We start from the raw sequence: 22,220 nt of genomic DNA on the forward strand, positions 1-22,220 counted from the left end.
CCCAATAGCTTTTTATGGACTCTTAACCTTCAGGTCAGCACTTTGCAGTGAGGAATCTTTTCTAGGCCTGCAGGTTTCAGGAAGCCTTTGCTTAGCCTGGGAATGGGAGCTGATCTGTCCACTGGAGGCAGCCCCTCTGAGGAGGGAGAGAGGGCTAGAAGGGGGAGGAGGCCAGAAGTGCACATTCAGCCTCCAGGGGAGCCACCTTTGGGAGTACAGGCGCAGGGCCAAGAGGTAGTCCAAGGCGGAAGGGGCCGCAGAAGATGGCACTATCCTGGTGCTAGGGTATACAGGCGGCAAAGCAGCTACCTCAATATTTCTAAGGTGCAGTGCAGAAGGAGGCTCCAACTCTCAAGGGAGACATTCAACTGTATCTGTCAGATGATTGGGCCTGAGATCTCCCCTAACTGTGTGGGCGGACACCCTATGCCAGCGGCTCCGAAGGTCACAGCTGCCCTCAACTATTATGCCTCTGGCTCCTTCCAGGAGTTGGTGGGTGATCTTTGCAGTGTCTCCCAATCACTTGTGTCAAGCAGGTTACAGATGCTCTGTTCAGGTGTGCATTGACCTTCACCCACTTCCACTGGGAGCAGGCAAGCCAGACACAGCGAGCCAGAGGCTTCACGGCCATTGCTGGCTTCCCCCACGTCCAGGGTGCAATAGACTGTACACATGTGGCCATCAAGGCACCAGCAGGTGAGCTCGGTGCCTTCGTCAACTGGAAGGGCATCCACTCCATGAATGTACAGATAGTGTGTGATCACAGGATGCAGATTCTACAAGTTTGCGCAAGGTACCCAGGCAGCTCCCACAATGCCTACATCGTCAGACACTCCCAGGTACCGGGGCTCTTCAGTGCTACAGCCTGGCTTGATGGATGCCTGCTGGGTGACGAGGACTATCCCCTCAAAAGGTGGCTCATGACTCCTCCCTGCCATCCAAGAACAGAAGCTGAGCAGAGGTAAAATAGGAGCCACACCTCCACAAGGACTGTGGTGGAGAGAGCCATTGGTCTTCTCAAGATGTGCTTCTGATGCCTGGACCGCTCAGGGGGTGCACTCCGTTACCTCCAGATCGTGTCTCGGTGATAGAGGTTGCATGCTGCACTCTCCACAATCTTGCACTGGAAAGGGGGGACGCAGTGGACAATGAAGATGTTGACGCAATGTCTGCGGCTGCACACGATGAGTCCAGCAGTGATTCCAAGGATGAGACCATAAGACATAGGAGCAGAAATTAGGCCAGTCGGCTCATCGAGTCTTCTCTACCATTCAAGCATGGCTGATATGTTTCTCAACCCCATTCTCCCGCCTTCTCCCCATAACCTTTGATCCCCTTATCAATCAAGAACATATCTATCTCGGTCTTAAATACACTCAATGACCTGGCCTCCACAGCCTTCTGTGGCAATGAATTCCATAGATTCACCAGTCTCTGGCTAAAGAAGTTTCTCCTCATCTCTGTTCTAAAAGGTCTTCCCTTTACTCTGAGGCTGTGCCCTCGGGTCGTTGTCTCTCCTGCTAATAGAAACATCTTCCCCACGTCCACTCTATCCAGGCCTTTCAGTATTCTGTAAGTTTCAATCAGATCCCCCCTCATCCTTCTAAACTCCATCGAGTATAGACCCAGAGTCTTCAAACGTTCCTCATATGTTAAGCCTTTCATTCCTGGGATCATTCTCGTGAACCTTCTCTGGACCCTCTCCAGATCCACATCCTTCCTGAGATACAGGGCCCAAAATTGCTCACAATATTCTAAATGTGATCTGACCAGAGCCTTATAAAGCCTCAGCAGCACATCCCTGCTTTTATATTTTAGTCCTCTCAAAATAAATGCCAACATTGCATTTGCCTTCCTAACTACCGACTCAACCTGCAAGTTAACCTTAAGAGAATCCTGGACTAGGACTCCCAAGTCCCTTTGCACTCCAGATTTCTGAATTCTCTCCCCATTTAGAAAATAGTCTATGCCTCTATTCTTCCTAACAAAGTGCATGAGCTCACACTTCCCCACATTGTATTCCATCTGCCACATCTTTGCCCATTCTCCTAACCTGTCCAAATTATTCTGCAGCCTCCCCCCCTCCTCAATACTACCTGTCCCTCCACCTATCTTTGTATCATCTGCAAACCTAGCCAGGATGCCCTCGGTTCCTTCATCTAGATCATTAATGTATAAAGTGAAAAGTTGTGGTCCCAACACTGACCCCTGCGGAACTCCACTAGTCACCGGCCGCCATCCTGAGAAGGACCCCCTTATCCCCACTCTGCCTCCTGCCAGACAGCCAATCTTCTATCCATGCTAGTATCTTGCCTCTAACACCATGGGCTCTTACCTTACTGAGCAGCCTCCTGTGCGGCACCTTGTCAAAGGCCTTCTGGAAGTCCAAGTAGATAACATCCATTGGCTCTCCTTTGTCGAACCTACTCATTACCTCCTCAAAGAATTCTAACAGATTTGTCAGGCATGACCTCCCCTTGATGAAACCATGCTGACTTTGCCCTATTTTACCATGCACTTCCAAGTATTCTGAAATCTCTTCCTTCGCATGAGCATGCACAGGGAAATGCTGAGGGGGTAGACACTGACCTAGTACTACTCCTGGGAGGCAGGGGCACCCGGGAGGCTTTAATCCAACGAACCTTCAGCTAACACAACACAGATGGATCAGCAGGACAAGCCTGGGCTGCCATCTCGATACTTGACACCTAAGTGCAAAATCTGCCAGGTCAGCAGCATTAATTAAGGACCTGGTCCATAAAGCTGAATGTCCAACAAATCACTCATTACACTTTTCTTAAACATACACATGCAGAAGAAACAAGGCACCTTCAGCTATGGTCACACATCTGGCAATTAATGTGTGAAGCAGAAGTTATCACAAATAGAAAACAATAGTGTCAACAATTAAAAAGAAGTCATCAGGACCTAATCTTGGGCCAACACAAAAGCACCAGTGAAAAACCCCTAGTGTGCCTAAAGTGCCTTATGTTTACGTTTCCGGGAGCTACATCTTGGTGATATCCCATCACTCGGAATGGCATCTGAGACAGCCTGCTATCTCTGCTGTCCTGTTGGCCTCGATAACCTTGGCAGTCATCCTCTGGCTCATGGAGCCTGTGCTGGTCCCGCCTGGGAGGGAGCTGCCAGTTCCACAGTTGGCATCTCCCCAGTCGTTGCAGCCTCACCGGATGATACGGTCACTGGCAGAGGGGCAGAGGAGCTGCTTCCCTCATCCGGAGCACCCTGGGAGGTGCCCACAGAGATGACAGGCAGCTGCTGCGCTGACGTGAGGACACTTCGGACCTCCCTGCTCACCATGGACGGATGTGCACCGAGCTGGGAAACTTGATACCCACACCATCTCCCACACTGGCACTGACCATCTGAGGTCAATGCTGATGTGAGGGCTTCCTGGTGAGAGCACATTCCCAGGAAGCCCTGACTGGTCTCCTTGAGGAGCCTCTCCATGAGAGTCGCCATTCTCTCCATGGAGGATGCTTGGCACTCGGACATGTGGCTCATTGCTTCAGTGAGCATCCGCGTGGACTCCTCCACCACGGACACCAAGCCAAGCATAGACTCATGTATCTCCCCCAGATACTCCCGCACCACCAGCCGTATTTCCTGCACCTGCTGCATTGCGGACGACTCCAGAGGCACATCATCAGGCACCGACTGAGCATGTGCCTGGTCCCCTGCAGTCCTCCACCTGCTGGCACCATGGGCACACTCCGGCTCTGCCAGCTCCTCCAGCGAGTGTGAAGTACCCTCACCACTGTGCCCCGGGACACTAGCCGTTGCTGTAATTCCCACCGAGGTGCTAGTTTCTGCACTGTTGGCTGCCTCAGGAAATACGCCGGGAAGACCTTAATTGGCCCACCTGCATAAAATGGCGGCGCGGACCCGAGCATGGGCGATGATTGGATCTGCGCTCGCCCCCACTGACCCCCCCACCCCCCCCTCCCCACCCAGCCAAACGGAAAATCCTGGCCAGAGGCTTTGAAGCTTAGCTGAGGTTGAACTAGATTGTGAGGTTGAGCACCACCTGGTGCAGCTTGAGGGAATAGCTGGGGAGAGTAGTGAAGTCAGAGAAAAAGATGCTAAAAAACTGGCAGGAATTGAACAAGATTCAGTGTTTCAAGATTCAATTTTTGCAGTGTTAAGTTGTGGGTAGACCTCTGAATGATTGTTATGAGGAATAAGTACTATCTAACTTGCTTAATTTATACCCCTCTCCAGTTTCAGAATGTTTTCTTTATTAAAAATATTAATGCTGTGTTATTATCTATTATTTTTATTCTTAGCTGCAACACAGTATTTTCAATGGGACAAAGCACAATTGTTACTATAGAATTTTTCTGTTATGCTCATCTGCTGTCTAATCCACTACTCTTCCAGCAGCAGCAATTCCCACTGTCTGCCATTACCACAAACCTCCTGCTTGATGCCACTGGTTCTGTCGTAAATGCAAATACAGCTAATTGGACAAGCTAGTAGATTCGTGAATCTGTCTTTCATAGTTGCTTGCTTGCTGTGTCTGTCAATCTCTTTCTCTAATTCATACACAGTCTTTCTCCTCACCATCCCTGCCACTCACTTCTATAATATACCCACTTCAATAATATATTGTTTTAAAAGATGCCTAGAAGAGATAAATTTAACAGAACATTTTGACAGTATTGCTCTGATATCTTGATAATTGTACTTCCATGCATGTGTAATGAACTTCTTCTTTCCCTGCATCAGTCCATATACCTGTCAACAAGAAATCTTGGTTGATGTGTGGTTTGTGCCCTAACATCTATGGAAATATTTTACAGTTTTAAAAAAATACAGACTTCCTATTGTGTAAGCTTACCTTTAAAAAGGAGCAAAAGTTCCAAAAACGCTTCATTTGATACATCACAAAAACCAATTAATTGCAGCAGTGTCACAATAAATAAAGCAAAGGGGGAGAAATGTGTAGCATTTCTCCTAGTTCTTCATTGATGTCATTAAAGAACAACCTGCCCACCTGCCCTGATGAATTGATTTAAATATGTATAGTGCCGCCAAAGTGATGCTACGTGAACAATTTTCTCCCCTAATATTTTGAATTTTGCGGAACTATTTGTACCTTAACATTCCTCCAGGCTCAGTTTAGTAATTCAGGCCAAGATTTTCATTCCAATGTGGGATGAGAACTGAGGGAGACAGGCTCATAATTTTGCAGTACTGGCCAGCAGTAGGCTCACAGGCACCATCCCACCACCAAACCATTTTGCAAGCAACAGGTAGCTCATTAACCTAATTAAAGGGCCATTGACATCTGTGGATCAGAAGCTGCAAATAATCCACAGCCAGAAATGGACAGTTAACTACAACAAACATGAGATAGGGGACCAACTAGTGGAAAGGGTAATAAACTACATTGCATAAACATTGAGTAATGACTTTAAAGTTAGTGTGCTAAAACCAACTGACTCTACTATCTTTGGTAGCCTTAAATTTTTACCTCATGACTTGTTTGTTGCAGACATTGTTGGGTTGCATTGTGTTATGCAGCTTGTGCTAGGATCGCAGAGGGAGCCATAACATCTGTCTTACAGATAGGTCTAATAGAATTCTCATTTCCGACTGAATAATGTACTGTATTGTAGGTAAAATAAAGAGCAGGCTAAGAAGCCTAATGACCAGAAAAAACGTAGCATAAATATCATTAAACAGATTTAAGTTGTTTATAAAAACGCAATTGCAGAAGTAAAAATGATGAAGGAGAGGGTAACAGTAGGGCAAGCATAATCACAAACTAGTGAGAAAAAGCATCACAGTGTATACAGGAAGAAAACAAAGAGAAACTAGGTGAAAGGGGAAAAATGAAGCCTTGCCTATAAAGAATGTGCAATCAAAATATTAAGAGAATAATTTGCTAAGAGTCTTTTGCATTATTCAAAGAAAAGTAGGAGAGCTAGCCTGGCGTTCTAGCCAATAACCGTTCTTCAACCAACACCACCAACCAGTCCATTATCTCGTTGCTGTTTGTGGGACCTTACTGTGTAGAAATTTGCTGCCCATGTTTCATGTAGCACAATGACTATATTTAAAAGATACTTAATTGATTTTACAGCAGTTTGGGATGCCCTGAGGAAATGAAAGGAGCTATGTAAATACTAATTTTCTTTCTTCATAAATATACAAATGAGTCAGCGATTGATTTATTTTGTCAACATTTGTATTATTTTACCTTTATTTGTGAGAAGGAAGAAAAAAAGAATACTTTTGTGAGCATGAACAATTTAGATGGTGCTTAACTGGATACTGTTGTTCCAGATTAACTTGTAGGTAATTAAAGAATACTTAACACTGCTTCATCAAACAACACAAATCATTTTATCCATAATGACGTTCTTTTTATGGGGATGAAACTTAAAAAAAGAAGCAATCCCATCAATATTATTCCAGCCAGGAGTTGTGTTATGAGGCAAGAATGAGATCCCTTAAGGCATTGCCTCATCTCCAAAATTGTATATTAAGCACAAATATTAGGATGTGGCGCATCAAGTAAGCTTGTGGTTACTGCCAGCTGGATTTACACGTGGCTGACTATTGGCTTTAATTTAATGGAAGGAAAAGATGTTTTGAGTTTTTTAATTATAAGTTGCAATTTTTATTTTTATATTATTTTAGTAAACAATATTTCATGTAACAACATAAACACCATTAATTATACCAACGTCACTGTGACTTCTATACCCTGAAGAGGCCTTTTGTATTCAGAAAGTAAGTTGCATGGAAGAAGTAGATAACACTGATGCTTTACTCTTCTTGCCATCTTGTGCTCAATGTATTTTTATGTAAGATAGATAATGCAGGTTGGATCCTACTTGCCTTTATGTCTAATACAAAAACAAGTTGTGTATTCGTGGTAATTATTTTGAATGCAAGAAAAGCCTTTGTTGAAATGTTTTAAATGTTAGGTTGTAACATTTGTTTTTTATCTTATAAAATAATAAAGAATTACTTAGGCAATCTTGCACATAATATAATACTTGCACCAAAACAAAATACTGCAGATGTTGGAAATCTGAAATAAAAACAAAGGGCAGAATATTACGCTCAGCGTGCGGGCACATGCCCAACATGCCCGAGCGTAAAATGACACGGGATGAGCGTCCCAACATCATCACGCAGTCTCGCGATATTTCGTTTGGTGGGTGCGCACCGGAGCTGGCTGCCGCCCGCAAACGAGACCCATTAAGGCCATTAAGAAACTAATTAAATTCAAATTTACGCTGCCTGTCCAACCTAACGGTTAGCGGGCAGGCGAAAAGGCCAAGCAACCTTTACATTTTTTAGGAAACCTCCTCAACGGGCAGGATGAGGTTTCCTAAAGCAAATAAACATCAAATAAAAATTTTATTTTTGAATTAAAAACATGTCCCAGCTCATGTGACAGAATCACATGAGGGACATGTTTTATGACAATTTTATTTCCCTTTTTTTAAACAGCGCTTCATCTCCCTGAGGCAGCTCCATGCCTCAAGGAGATTGAAGTGCTCTTTCAAGTGCATGCGTGAATATCACGCTAGGCCCGCTCATCCTCCTCCCCCTGCTGCACTGGCAGCACTGAGCACTGCCGCTTGCGTTCCACACTAGCCGGGCTTTAAATGACCTGCCAGTGTGAAATCGCGGTGCAGAGCCGGTTGTGGGCAGCGGCCGGCTTCCCGAGCACTCCCACCGAGCACTCCCACCAAGGGCAAAATCCTGCCTAGAAGATGGTGGAAAAACACATCAGGCCATGCAGGATCTTGGAGAGAGAGAAACAGAATTAACTTTTCAGGTTGATGACCTTTCATCAGAGTTCTTTCATCTATTTGGAATGTTCAAAAAAGGAGAATTTTGGATTTAAGTTAATGATGTGTTTTTAGAAACCTATATTCCACCCAGTCCATTATTCTAAAAGTATGCTTAGGTTCTCAGAAACCTTCTAAAATAATGGATTATAAAATTTGGGAAACGTAGTGACATGTTTTAATTTTTGCAGAGCTATATAATAAAATTATTGGTGTTTATTAATAATTTTTCTGAGTTCTCATCTTCCTTTCAGGTCTTCCTCTGCCATGTCTCATTTCCTAGTGGAGAGGGTAAAATCACATTTCTGTTCCCACATTTCTGCAAGCAGTGCTCTTAAACCAACACTTAGGAAGTTTGTGAGGGCAACCCAGAATGGCTTGTGCTCTGAGTTCCATCTCTTTACTCGTCTTCACCTCCTTCAAAATGACACTTTTCCTCCAGGCACCTTCCTCAATAGCAAGACAGGAATGAAGCTTTTGTATTCACCATCCTATTCCTCTAGCACTGTGTGATGGTGATTCAAAACACTGAGCCACTGGAACTTTATTGCTGTGAGATGTGCGAAGTTTTATGCATGTAACAAAATTAATTCTGATTCAGCATGGGCAAGTGTAGCAGTTGTTAAATACTAAGCTTGCACAAATCAAGGTATGTTTTCTAAAGAAAAATGGATACCTAGGGTTTACAGGTATATGAGATCATAATTTCAAAGTATGTTTGTATGAATTATTTGAACCTAGAATTTTATTCTATTGGATTACAACATTTTTGTTTCTTCCTACTTAGCTTGTTTGTTTTGTGGAATGTGTAGATATAATCTTTATATATTGATGTTTGTAGATTGGTGGAAATCCTGATCAACAAGAGGATAATCTAGATGAACAGTACCAGGATGAGGGAGAGGAAGAGGTAAGGAAATACATGGTAGTTAGCTGGCGGGATGACACTATAATTTTATTTATACATTTTAATATAGTCAGCACATTCATTGTGTTAGGCTGTCACTTTTTCAAAAAGCTTTGAGATAAAATATAGGAGCTCTGGAGCATTGAGAATATCAGTAATGAACATACAAACCCATACAAAATTCACCTGTTCATATTTAAGCACAGGCATTAACCAATTTAAACTAAACAGGTCAAGCAGCATCTTGAATGGAGGAAGGTAGGTGAAGTAACTGTTGTTCCATGCTTCTTTTAAAATGCCTTCTGGCTTTGACTAAAGATTTTCAACCTGAAGCATTAACCCTGCCTTCCTTGCTGCAAAGATGCTGATTGAGTTGACTGTTTCCAGCACTTCCTATCTTTATTTCAGATTTCCAGCACTTGCAGGAATTGCTTTTTAAAAAAATGGCTTTACCTTCTTGATTAGAATAGTTGACAAAGACATTTCATATGTATATTTCGAAATCTGATTTAACTCAGTTGAATATTATGTAATGCAGTCTGGTGAGATGGTGAGATAAACTGTTGGCTTGATACCGTGAAAGGATTATGTTCTTGTGAGATATCATATATTTTTTGATTATGTAATCTGAGTTCTGCTTGACCATGAGTTTGCTTTATCCTTCTGGCTATGTAGATAGGATCTGGCAGCTAGAGTTGTTGCGAACAGGATTGAATGTTGAAGGCAGAATTACCTGGAAAAACTCAGCAGATCTGGCAGCATCGGCGGAGAAGAAAAGAGTTGACGTTTCGAGTCCTCATGACCCTTCGACAGAACTTGAGTTCGAGTCCAAGAAAGAGTTGAAATATAAGCTGGTTTAAGGTGTGTGTGTGGGGGGCGGAGAGAGAGAGAGAGAGGTGGAGTGGGGGTGTGGTTGTAGGGACAAACAAGCAGTGATAGAAGCAGATCATCAAAAGGTGTCAACAACAATAATACAAAAGAACACATAGGTGTTAAAGTTGGTGATATTATCTAAACGAATGTGCTAATTAAGAATGGATGGTAGGGCACTCAAGGTATAGCTCTAGTGGGGGTGGGGAGAGCATAAAAGATGTAAAAAAAAATAAAATAAATAAATATTTTTTTTTTCTTTTTCTCTTTTTATAATGGAAATAGGTGGGAAAAGGAAAATCTATATAATTTATTGGAAAAAAAAGAGAAAAGGAAGGGGGAAACAGAAAGGGGGTGGGGATGGGGGAGGGAGCTCACGACCTAAAGTTGTTGAATTCAATATTCAGTCCGGAAGGCTGTAAAGTGCCTAGTCGGAAGATGAGGTGTTGTTCCTCCAGTTTGCGTTGGGCTTCACTGGAACAATGCAGCAAGCCAAGGACAGACATGTGGGCAAGAGAGCAGGGTGGAGTGTTAAAATGGCAAGCGACAGGGAGGTTTGGGTCATTCTTGCGGACAGACCGCAGGTGTTCTGCAAAGCGGTCTCCCAGTTTTGCAGAACACCTGCGGTCTGTCCGCAAGAATGACCCAAACCTCCCTGTCGCTTGCCATTTTAACACTCCACCCTGCTCTCTTGCCCACATGTCTGTCCTTGGCTTGCTGCATTGTTCCAGTGAAGCCCAACGCAAACTGGAGGAACAACACCTCATCTTCTGACTAGGCACTTTACAGCCATCCGGACTGAATATTGAATTCAACAACTTTAGGTCGTGAGCTCCCTCCCCCATCCCCACCCCCTTTCTGTTTCCCCCTTCCTTTTCTCTTCTTTTTTCCAATAAATTATATAGATTTTCCTTTTCCCACCTATTTCCATTATAAAAAGAGAAAAAAAAAAATATTTATTTATTTATTTATTTTTTACATCTTTTATGCTCTCCCCACCAGGGCTATATCTTGAGTGCCCTACCATCCATTCTTAATTAGCACATTCGTTTAGATAATATCACCAACTTTAACACCTATGTGTTCTTTTGTATTATTGTTGACATCTTTTGATGATCTGCTTCTATCACTGCTTGTTTGTCCCTACAACCACACCCCCACTCCACCTCTCTCTCTCTCTCTCCGCCCCCCACACACACACCTTAAACCAGCTTATATTTCAACTCTTTCTTGGACTCGAACTCAAGTTTTGTCGAAGGGTCATGAGGACTCGAAACGTCAACTCTTTTCTTCTCTGCCAATGCTGCCAGACCTGCTGAGTTTTTCCAGGTAATTCTGTTTTTGTTTTAGTTTCGGATTTCCAGCATCCGCAGTTTTTTTGTTTTTATCTATTGAATGTTGAAGGGGCAGGTATAAATCAACATCATACTTCCTATGTTGCTGTGTGCAGGAACTGGGGAATGTTGCTCATGGAAGGCAGAAGACCAATGTATAAATTGCGAAGAAATGGATATATACCAAAAAATCAAAAATGGCAGTTAGATGGGAGTCCGTTGAGATTATTTCATATCATTGTGCTGCAACTGAGCATTGTGCTGTCCATTGTACCCCACCCAGTAGTAACCATGCAATCCTTTGAAACTGCAGAATTTTCCTACAGGATATTCATTAGAAAGTTTGAGTGTCTGGGCTTAATGGAGAGAGAAAGGCTTTTATTTTTTTCCATGTTCTTCTAGAATTTTTACAATCCAAAACCAGAACAACTATTCATCTAGTTACCATCTTTATTATTATAAATCCTAATAGGAATTTACCTTAAGCAGCACCTGTGTTTTTGTTATAATATTGGATATCAACTTAAAAAGATGATCAGTATTGCCATGATATTGCTGCTATCCATATCTGTAGCGTATCAACATTGTATTAGAGCCAGCAAAAGCAATTAGAACAGGAGTTAGAAAGTTCCTGTTAATATTGAATAGTGGGGTTTGTCTTTACAGGTAATTGCACTATATCTTTGCTTCCCTTCCCCAACCCTAACACACCAGCATTATCTGTTCAGCATTTATTTCTGCAACCCTTACCACTGAAAAACAGCACATTTAATATACTTCTGTGCAACACACTGCTCTTATATTTTGTTTTAAGTTCTTGAATTACACTAGCTTTTTTGACACTAAGTACCACTTCACAAGCCAGATGTCAGCACTTTATTTGCTTTACTTAATTTAACTTCTCATTTTTTTCTCTCAACTTCCCATCCCTCGTTCTGCATTTATCTGAATATCCCACCCTTTTCCATTTCAATCCTTTACTGTCTTTCATTTACCTGCCTCTTGAAATGCAGAGCCATAATTCTAATAGGGCCAGCTAGCTCAGTTAGCTAAAGCATAGTGCTTAATAATGCTGACAGTAGAGGTTCAATCCCTGTAGCAGTTGGCAGAGTTCTTGAGGCCTGCCTCTTCTACTTGCCACATTGTAATATCATGACATCATTGAGCCATGATTAACAAGCCCCCAGCCAACAAGTACACTACATAGAATCATAGTCATAGAGGTCTACAGCACAGAAAAAGGCCCTTTGGCCCATCGAGTCTGCGCCGGTCAAACAAGTACCTAACTATTCTAAATCCATTTTCCAGCACTAGGTCCATAGCCTTATGAAGGAAGAGTGATAATCCCAACAGTCAAGCCAGAATTCTGCCTGCCAGTGCTGACCCTGAAGTCAGGATCAGTTCGAGCCCAATTCATTAAGGTGGGATTGGTTGGCCCCTACTGCAACAAAAATGCTTCCTAAGTGCTCAGCTACCCCATGCTGCTTAAAATCCCACTGCCTGATACCAATGGGGAACAGGATTCTTTCTGCCCAAGGCCCCATGCATTTCCTGACAGGGGTCATCCAGAATTTTTCTTAATTCTTCACATTTTGGATGTTCTGTTCCAATTTTTCATTTGCCGTCAATATCTGGTCTCTTTAGTCCTGGGCACCCCTCTGTATAATACTGAAACCTAGACAGTACTTGCATGGTGCTCCCGCATTTACTGGAGCAGGCTGTTGTGATTCAACAGCACAACAAAGACGGTCCCGTCAGCTTTGTCGATATTGCCTTGTTCTGTGTACTGTAGCATTTGGAGCAGAAACTGCATAGCTGCCATTGGCTGTATTCCTCGGTGTAAAAATGCCTTTAGAGGTATTCAGCTGTTGAGACTACAGGCTCTTCTAGTTTCCATTCTTGTATTCCAGTCCTTTCGTGTGTTTGTAATTTAGCCACCTCCACCTTAAATCTGCTTCTGTTTAGACCCTCTTCTGTATAACGTATACAAGCTGCCTTCTCAATTTTCCATCCATCTCTTAGTTTTTGCATATATCTGAATGTGAATATCCCACACTTTTCCATTTCAGCCTCTCCTTACTCTTTGAATTTCTCACTGTTCAAACTTATTCGTTCCTTAAATGTATTAGTTTTGTTGGTTTGCCCTTTCCCTGACCTTGTCTTCCTGGATGATTCTTCAGCTTCCATTTTATAATTCCTTATCTTTTGCTGTCGGTGTTTTTAGCTGCATCATTGGTACTGATATTCACTGGAGAAAAAACACGAGGGAGAATTTTGACTTGGTTAACTTAACAGTTAACAATACCATCTTTTTGCGAAATGAATTGTTAACTGGCACAAGCTATTAACTCTGCATGCACTCCACGTAAAATATTTCCTGCTTTTCCCAGATTCATACAACTCAAGTCCCATTATGAATTCCCCTGATTGCACTTCATACCATGCCATAAATGAATTCTTTGAATTTAGATGTTCTAAAATTCACTTCTGTGAATCTGATGCTATTTTTTTTAAAGTTTGTTCCTTTCCTGCCTTGTGATGGCATATGATTCCATAAGCTTGTCAGTCATTACTGCACGTATTTAAGCTCAGCCACTGGGAGTGATTTTGAACTTTTTGGCAGTGCAACATGGTTGATAGTGATTCAGCCACCAGTTATACATCCCTCCTGATTTCTAGTTCTGTTGACATTAGTGGAGATGAAAATAGAAAGACATGCATAATGGGGGCTATCCTCATAAATAACATATATGTAAAGCTTTTCCAATTAAAATAATATTTTTCTTTGCCCATATGTGGAACTAGCTGACCCTGATTTTACAGGTTGCAACATGGCCAAGGGTTCTGATGATGCCCTGAATTACAAGAGACCCTTTGAATTCTGTGATTACATTGCAGCTTCGAAAAATACTACCCAATTCAGCTGTCATGTTTTATTTATGGATCTAATATTTTGCCATTCAGTTGTATTTTGCTATTACTGCCATACTTTTGTCATTCCTTCACAGCTGTCGCAACTGTTTTGGCATAAGCATTCACAGTTGGGCAGCATCACTTGACAGGAGGAAAAGGTGAGACAAGATTTACTTTTCTGCATCTGAACCTGTACATAATTATGATAATCAGCTGACCAAATAAAATTGGTTACAAAAGGTGCATCCACTGTGCGTCAGTGTAAGATCCATTTCACGCCATTTGCCTGTGAACTGAACACGGAAAATCGAGGCTAAGGTATCTTAAGATCACAGGCAAAATCAGCAGATTAATTTTATGCTGTGTAACCACTAACTTTCATCCCTTCTTAGCCACTTGAATCCTTGATCGGTAAGCCCCAATGCCTTTTTTAAAAATCTTTTAAGATTTTATGCCAGCACAAAAATCTCTCCAGTTCTCTTTTAAAGACTCTGTGAACTAAAATTGAATCATGGCAAGCCCAATAGCCCAAGAGTTTTTGTGAGAAACTCCTTATTAAGTAATAGTTTATTTTCTCACTGGAGGTCAACTTTACAAATTTCAAGTTATTTTATTTGTTGCCCTCAATTTTTTAAGCCTGGGCTTAACTTCATCCTGCACTCATTTCAATGCAAAGAATCTTCTTTTATTCTATTCTCATAAAACACTAACTTCCAAGGTAACTTCTTACTCCTGTCTGTACCTGTTTTTGAGTTAGTTTTTCAATATTACTTCAAAACTGGTGAGAGGAGAGGGTCTAGTGATTTCCCTTCCTTGTGTTTAGGTTCCATTCTTCTAGTACACTCTAACATTGATTAGCATATCAGTCATTTTTTACTTCTGAGATGTTTCTAAGGACTGGTATCATTGGTCTCCTTGACATTTGGATACCCTCATATAAGAGCTGCTGCTAACACCCCCCCCCCCCCCCACCCCACCCACCCACTCATGTACCTCAGTGGTTGTCAAACATAGGAGGGAGGCATGTTACTCAAGGTTGTCTGGGCTTGCAATGTGAGAACATTCAGTAATTTATAGTTAAAGTGGTGCAAACTGCTGCTTTGTGGCTGCAAGAGCAGGTCAGAGGCTGGGAATTCTGCTGATTAACTCACCTCCTGATTCCCCAATGCCTGTCCACAAGGCACAAGTCAGGAGTGTGATGGAATACTCTCCACTTGCCTGGAAGAGTGCAGCTCCCACAACACTCAAGAAGGCCGACACCATCCAGTACAAGGCAGCCCGCTTGATTGGCACCCCATCCACCACTTCCAACATCCACTCCCTACACCACCAATGCATGGTGACAGCAGTGTGTACTATCTACAAGATGCACTGCAGTAACTCACCAAGCCCCCTTCAACAGCACCTTCCAAACCCGTGACCTCTACCAACTAGAAGGACAAGGGCAGCAGACACATGGGAACAACAACACTACAGGTTCCTTTCCAAGCCATACACCATCCTGACTTAGAACTATATTGCCGTTCCTTCTCTGTCACTGGTTCAAAATCCTGGAGCTCCCTCCCTAACAGCACTGTGCATGTACGCCACATGGACTACAGCGGTTCAAGAAGACAGTTCGCCACCACCTTCTCAAGGGACACCTACATCCCATGAGTGAATGAATTTACTTTTTAACTTATTTAGTTTTGTGTCAGACACGAGATAAGACACATAAGGAAGAGTTCCCAATTGTATTCAAACAAGATTTGCTGGCATCATTCATCACTCTTTTTAAGATGTGAATGGCCCAACCTCTGAGAGCTGGAACAGGAAAGGGTGGTAGAGGCAGAAACTACCATCACATTTAAAAAGTCCTTTGATGTCTACTTGAAGAGATGTAACTTGCAGGGCTACGGACCTAGTACAGGAAGATTAGGTTGGGAAACTAGGACTCAATGGGCCGTCTTGTGTGTCTTAAATTTTCTACAATTCTATGATCCTCTGTGTGTAAGTTCCAGTGCGGGGGAGTGGAGACCTGGCTCCAATTTTAACTCTGGATGGGAGGATAGTAAACTGAGTTCCATAGATGCAGAAAACAGGCCCAAGGGTAACTTAACTCTCAGGCCTCATTGCAACTGCACATTCAGGCTTCCCACCCAATTTGGTAGCATGTGGCAAGCTGATCAGGTTCCAGAGTACAGTTTCAGGCTGGTCAGCCAGAGGCCTATTTAAAGCAGTGATCCATCTCTAAAAGCATGGTTGCATCACCTTTTCACTGGATTGGCTGTAGGGGAAGAAGATGCTTCAAGTTACAGTTTTCTAAAACCTCTCTCGAGGTCCTGCTGGCAGAAGCCAGGGAAAAGAAAGAAGATTCCCTTCTTTCCAATGGGAGGAATAATGTAAAACAGCAGGTTCCCAGGCATGGAGAGACATTGCAGAAATTTATCAGCTACAGGTTTATCAACCCCACGACCTAAATGCAATACAGGAAGTGCTTCAATTACCTCAAAAGGAGCAAGGGTAAGTACAGCTCTTAATTTTTTCATCTCTTGCAACAATACTTTTGTAACAGTGCTCTCCTGCCTCTCTTAGCACTCTCAACATTCAATCCCCCAACCACATCCTTCACAAAACATCACAAGGGGACACTATACCACCTTTCATGCTTACTCCCACCCAGTTCTTGCTTGCTCCTTTTGCAATAGCTATCAGCTGTTTTTTTTCTTCTCTAGTCTTTCAGAAGCACCAATTTCTCTCCATTCTCACTTCACACTCCTCATACGTACTTTCCATTGAACACTCCCCATCCTGATTCCATCTTGCTTTTTGTCTCACTCAACACCTGCAGAACAAGCAGAAGCCCCGCATATCTACAATCTCTTTTGTAGGAGACACTTACTAATTCTCACCTTCTCTCTCTGCAGGCCAAAACATTGCACAATAAAAGGAAGAGATGAACACCCAGACAACCTCATGAACCTCTCTGAGCACTGGAAAACAATGCCCCCTCCAGAACGGTCTGAGATTTTGAGTCCAGGGACTTCTCTGTACAGGATCTATGAGTTTTATTCTCACCTCTTCATGAACCTCAGAAAACCTAGCGGGAAGCACGTAACCCGTAAGTAACACATAGCCAATGTTGCTGGAGCAGACATCTACAGAACTTGGGGATTTGATATGTGAGGAAATTTGGTGCTTTGAGAGAAGAGGTATTGTCATGGCATTTTAGAAAACAGTGAGGGGTCCGAGAGAGGGAGCAAGAGAGCAAGATCTGCGACCTGAAATCTACAGACATTAATTAGGTCACATTGGTGACTTTTTCTTTCTCTCTCTAAATTAGGGCAGTAGATTAAATTAAGACTGGGAGATAAGAGTAATGTATTAATTTTATAACTGAACTAGTTAAGCTACTTATATCTACAAATAATTGTTGAGTGATATTTCAAAACTTAAAAGCCTAATTAGTTAAGTAACCTACAATAAAAGTGACAGGGTAGGTAATGTGTTGCAGCTGTTGCATGTGGGATCTGGTGGACACCAGTGTGATCCACAGCAAGCACATCTGCAGTGTCTGCAACTCAAGGAACTTTGGCTCAAGTTGATGAGCAGGAGTCCGTGATCTGCGATGCATCAAGATGGGAGAAAGTTACCGGGACACTTTGTTCCTGGAGCCAGTCACAGCCTTTAGGTGAAGTACTTCAGTTACGGTCAATGGTCATGGACAGGAGGATGTGACCACAAGTGAAGCAGGTTTGGGAATCCAGAAAGGGACACTGGAGGAGCCTCAGCCCTTGCTCTTGTCCAACAGGTATGAGCTCTTGTAATCTGTGTGGACGAGAGCAGGGACTGCAGAAAGAATGAGCAAACTGACCACAGCGCCGTGGTGAAGGGGGCCATTCAAGTTGGAGAAGTAAAAAGGAATGTAGTAGTAATAGGGGACAGTATAATTAGGTGGATAGATACAGTTCTGTGCAACCAAGAGCGAGAATCCTGACGACTGTGTTACCCCTGGTGCCAAGGTTAAAGACATCTCCTTAGGGCCAGAGATGAAATTAGAGCAGGGGGAAAAAGATCCAGTTGACGTGATCCACGTAGATACCAACATCATAGGTAGGATTGTGAACATTGTTTTGCTAAGAAAGTATGAGCAGCTAGGGGCTAAACTAAAAAGCAGTACCACAAAGGTAATAATTTCTAGATTATTACCTGAGCCATGAGCAAATTAACAAAGAGTAAATAAGATCAGAGAGTTGAATGTGTAACTCAAAGATTAGTGTGGGAGAAATGAGTTTCAATTCATGGAGCACTGGCACCAGCACAGGGGAAAGAGGGAGTTGCTCTATTGGGATCACTTGAACTATGCTGGGACCAGTGTCCTGGCAAATCGAATAACTAGGGCTGTAGGAAGGGCTTTAAACTGATTAGTCAAGGGGTGGGTGGGGAAAGGTGGTCATGAGGGAGGATTCATGTGAGGATAAGTTTAGAAAGTTAATGAAAAATGACAAGGTAACAGTGCAGAGTAGCAATATGGATAATGATAACCAGAATGTACAAACATAAGAGTGCACCAACGAGTAGGGTCAGCATAGGGAAAAATGGTAAAAAGACTGAATTAAAGGATCTTTATAGCAAGATAGATGAACTGATGGCACAAACAGAAATTAATGGGTATGGTCTGATAGCCAATACAGAGAGATGGTTGCAAAGTGACCAGGCTGGAAACTGAATATTTAAAGGTACTTGACACTTCAGAAGGATAAGTAGCAAGGAAAAGAGGGTGGGTAGCTCAGTTAGTAAAGCATGAGTTCAATATAGTGGTGAGGAAGCCCTCAGATGGTCATTAGTCTTTGGAATTCTCTATGCCAGAGAACAGTGGAAGCTGCATCATTGAATATTTTGAAGGCTGAGTGAGACAGGTTTTTGATGTACAAGGATGTTGAGAATTATGAGGAGTAGGCAGGGAAGTGGAGTTGAGGCAACAATTAGATCAGCCATGATCGTATTGAAAGGTGGAGCAGGCCTGAGGAGCCAAATGGCCTACACCCTCTATTTCTTGTTCTTATGTTCTTAATTCACAATCATACGGCTTAACTACATCAAGCTGCATTGTGATGCCTGTCATATGCTACTGCCGAGCCTGTCAGTGCCAAGCTAATTGTGTTCCTTTTCTATTCCTTCTAGGTTCCTCTCAAAGGCTTCAGTCTGCAGAAGAAGACATCTCAGAGGAGAAGAGTCCTTCTGAGGAGCCACTATCATGCACTGCATTACTCCCAAGCAACAGCACCTAGATTGGCGGGGTTTAAAAGTGAGGTTCAGGGGTTTGTATGTGGTGAAACACAGCACTATTGAGCAGCAGCAGGGGCTGATGACAGGGATAGCCAGGGGACGGCTTACCAGAGGGCGAGGGCCTCTCCCAGCTCAGCTGAAGAAAACAGAAATATTGACTTCAGGAGCCCAGCTATGAAATAAGTTTGCCTTGTACAATTATTTATATCAGACATTGGAGGGCCTACCATGGAGTTTCACCACCATTATTAATAGTATGGTGGAGTCTATTTCCAGAATGTGTGGTGTAATCCCCTAAGACTCTCAATCTTCGCTGGAATGTGGGGCCACCTCTTGGGATGCTACAGCCAGGCTCTCACAACAAAAATCCATGCTCACAACCTTTGGTAAAAACTCAAGCAGCTGCCATGCAGATTCTGGCCTCTAATCTGTGCTTTGGCTTGGAAAGGTAGACACTTGTCTTGCAGAAACAGATATCCACCTTGGAGAGCTGTTGGATCAAATGGATCAGGGCTTTCAAAGTATCAGGTTATCTTCTGCAGTCTGCTGTTCCACAAACCAGTGGCAGTCTTGAGTCCCAGACCATTGGAAATAGCAGCAATTTCCATCAGACAGGTGAGTTAATCTCAGGGCCTATAAGTCAACAGGAAGACAGCTGGTAAGCTATGCTATCTGCCACAGGACACTAACAACCAATCTGCACCATGGGGTTTGCATTGTAGCTGACAGGCAAGCTTATTGTTCCAATCAAATTTTTTGGCTTCTTCCAATCCAGGATGAACAACATTTGCATTATCAGCCGATGAACAACTGATACGTTGGTTAGAATGCCTAGCTTCTTTCCTAATGACTAACTACAAAAGTGTGATGCAGCAATCAGTTAAAATTCCACCCCTTCCCGCTCTCCAGTAATCTTCTAGCATCCTACCCAATCAATGTTCCCTCTAAGCTACTCAGTTACTCAAAAGTTCCTGTGCAGGCTGCATTCAAGATGGCAACTTTAAGCTGCCAAGCATGTGTGGCCATGCAAAATGTTTAAAGGGATTTTGCACTTAAACCAATCACTTGCGTGCTCCAAAAAGAAACTATAGGCTATCTTGGGCCCAATCTGGGATCAGAGCTTGGTTGAAGCTACTCAAAGTAGGTCGATTCCATAGGTTCCAGCAGGCTCAGTCCACCGCTAGTCTGTGAGAACAGATCCCTTTCTCTCCGTCCACCCTTCTGGTCTTTACAGAAACCCAAAGATTCAGCTTGTGATGTCTCTCAGCCAGCGTGCTGTGTTGTTTCCTATGGCCTGAATTTTTTGCTCACTGGGCGTGCGTGGTCAGTGGGCCCAGGAACGGACGGGAAGTGGGCCCCCGAGTGCCAATTAACGGCCAGCCAGCGTGAAATGCCCCCTCAGAAAGGCTCAGCACTGCTGGTGGGTGTGGGAAGAGGGTGGGTGCCGAAGTCACCGTGGGTGCTGGTGGGCGCTTCCAGTGACCTCCCTGAAGGCAGATGGCTGCCTCATGGAGCTGCAGACCTCCACATAATAAACAAAACAACAAAAATGCTGCACAATATGTCCATTCAGCACAATCAATCACCTGAAAGCTTACCTCATTAAAAGTATCAGCCCCCAAGGTATCTCATTTCCCCACAGAGATTTCACCCCACACTGGATTGAGGTTTGAGCAAAAATGTAAAGGCCACCTGTCCGCCAACCATAAAAGTGGATGGGCCACGAAAAATCACTTACTTTCAATTGCCTCCTTAATGGGCTTAATTGCCCGCTTAATTGTCAGCGGGCGCACTTCCAACTGCCATGTGCGTCCACCGAGCGAGATATGACGTGAGTGCGCGATGACGCCAGACACTCGCCCGACGTAATCTTGGCCGGATGAGTCGGGCACACACCCGCAGCACATAAAATTCTGGCCCGTGTTTCAACATTGCACCGTACATGCAGAAAAGCACAAAGTGTTGAAGCTACAATCCTAAAAGAACAGGAATTATTATAAAGTAGATTGGTGCAAATCTGAAACTACCCTGAAACTCAGCTTTCTTGTAAACTTCCCACTGGATTAGTGAGAATATAAAAGCTTGATTCAATAATCCTGTGCACCCAGTGAGAAACTGTGCTTGGATGTAGTCTGGGTCGTAGAGTCGTGACTACATTGATGTAACCCTTGGTGGAATCTTCCAGTCCTGCCAGCAGCAGGAAGTGCAGTGGGTAGGGGAGCTTAATTTGGCATGAGGCCAAAAATCAGTTTTCTGACATTGGGAACAACTGTCAGAATTCTTTTCTGGAGACTTGAAAGGGAGATTGAGCTTCCTAACAAGCAATGCCAGGAAGCCCTTTTCCATGAAAATAAAGTCATCCAGCTAGCCAGCGACAATCTGGAACATTCCTGTGCTGACGGTGCTGAACCAGGTGAGGGTCCAGCAGTGCAACATCCATCAGGTGATCATGCTGTGAGTGAGTTCCCCTATTCCGCAGTCCCCTGCCATGCACTAATTATCTCTCCTTGCTTTCGCAGGCACATCTGGGTAGCAGCCGAGGGGGTTCATGATCCAGGTCCTGAACTCAAGCCCAGTAGACAGCCGGAAGAAGAATCGGATAACACCCTAATTGAAGACCCATCACAGTACTCACCCACACCTTCTGCCAGTGCAAAGACTCACCTCAATGGGACCTATTCTAGAGTAGCCTCAGGATCACAACCTGGTGAGCACTTCGCACTGTCTGATCCACAGCAAGCGGCGGCAAGGACTTCCCAGGTGTCTGGCACTCAGAGGACAGTTGGAGGCCAGAAACCTGCTGATTTCTCCAAGTCAGATGAGGAGCTACTGGACTTGGTCATACCTCAGTTGCTGGAGCTGCAAAGGCAAGTTCTGAAACATCAGGAAGGGATGTCTGCTGCACTCCTCAAGTTGCAAGGCTCGATGGAGGAGTCCGTCCACCTTCAGTTTGAGGTGATAGCGCCGGCATGCCAATGCCCCAAGGTCAACACTGGTAGGATGATAGCCGCCACTGGAGATCTTGGTCCAGGACATCGGTCTTGCAACACTGCGCGGCCTGAACTTCATCGCTGACTCTAACAGTTTGTATGT

General features: G+C 43.6%; 1 protein-coding gene across 1 annotated transcript in view; it reads left to right on the top strand.

The window, feature by feature from the left end:
* The window catches only part of golim4a (golgi integral membrane protein 4a), a 149,327-nt gene that overhangs the window by 115,836 nt on the left and 11,271 nt on the right, over nt 1-22,220 (top strand). The window contains exon 13 of the mRNA XM_041177301.1: nt 8,677-8,745. Coding sequence (XP_041033235.1) covers nt 8,677-8,745 — 69 coding nt within the window. The remainder of the gene's footprint in view (nt 1-8,676; nt 8,746-22,220) is intronic.

Source organism: Carcharodon carcharias, chromosome 2 (assembly GCF_017639515.1).
Source record: "Carcharodon carcharias isolate sCarCar2 chromosome 2, sCarCar2.pri, whole genome shotgun sequence".
Lineage (NCBI taxonomy): Eukaryota > Metazoa > Chordata > Chondrichthyes > Lamniformes > Lamnidae > Carcharodon > Carcharodon carcharias.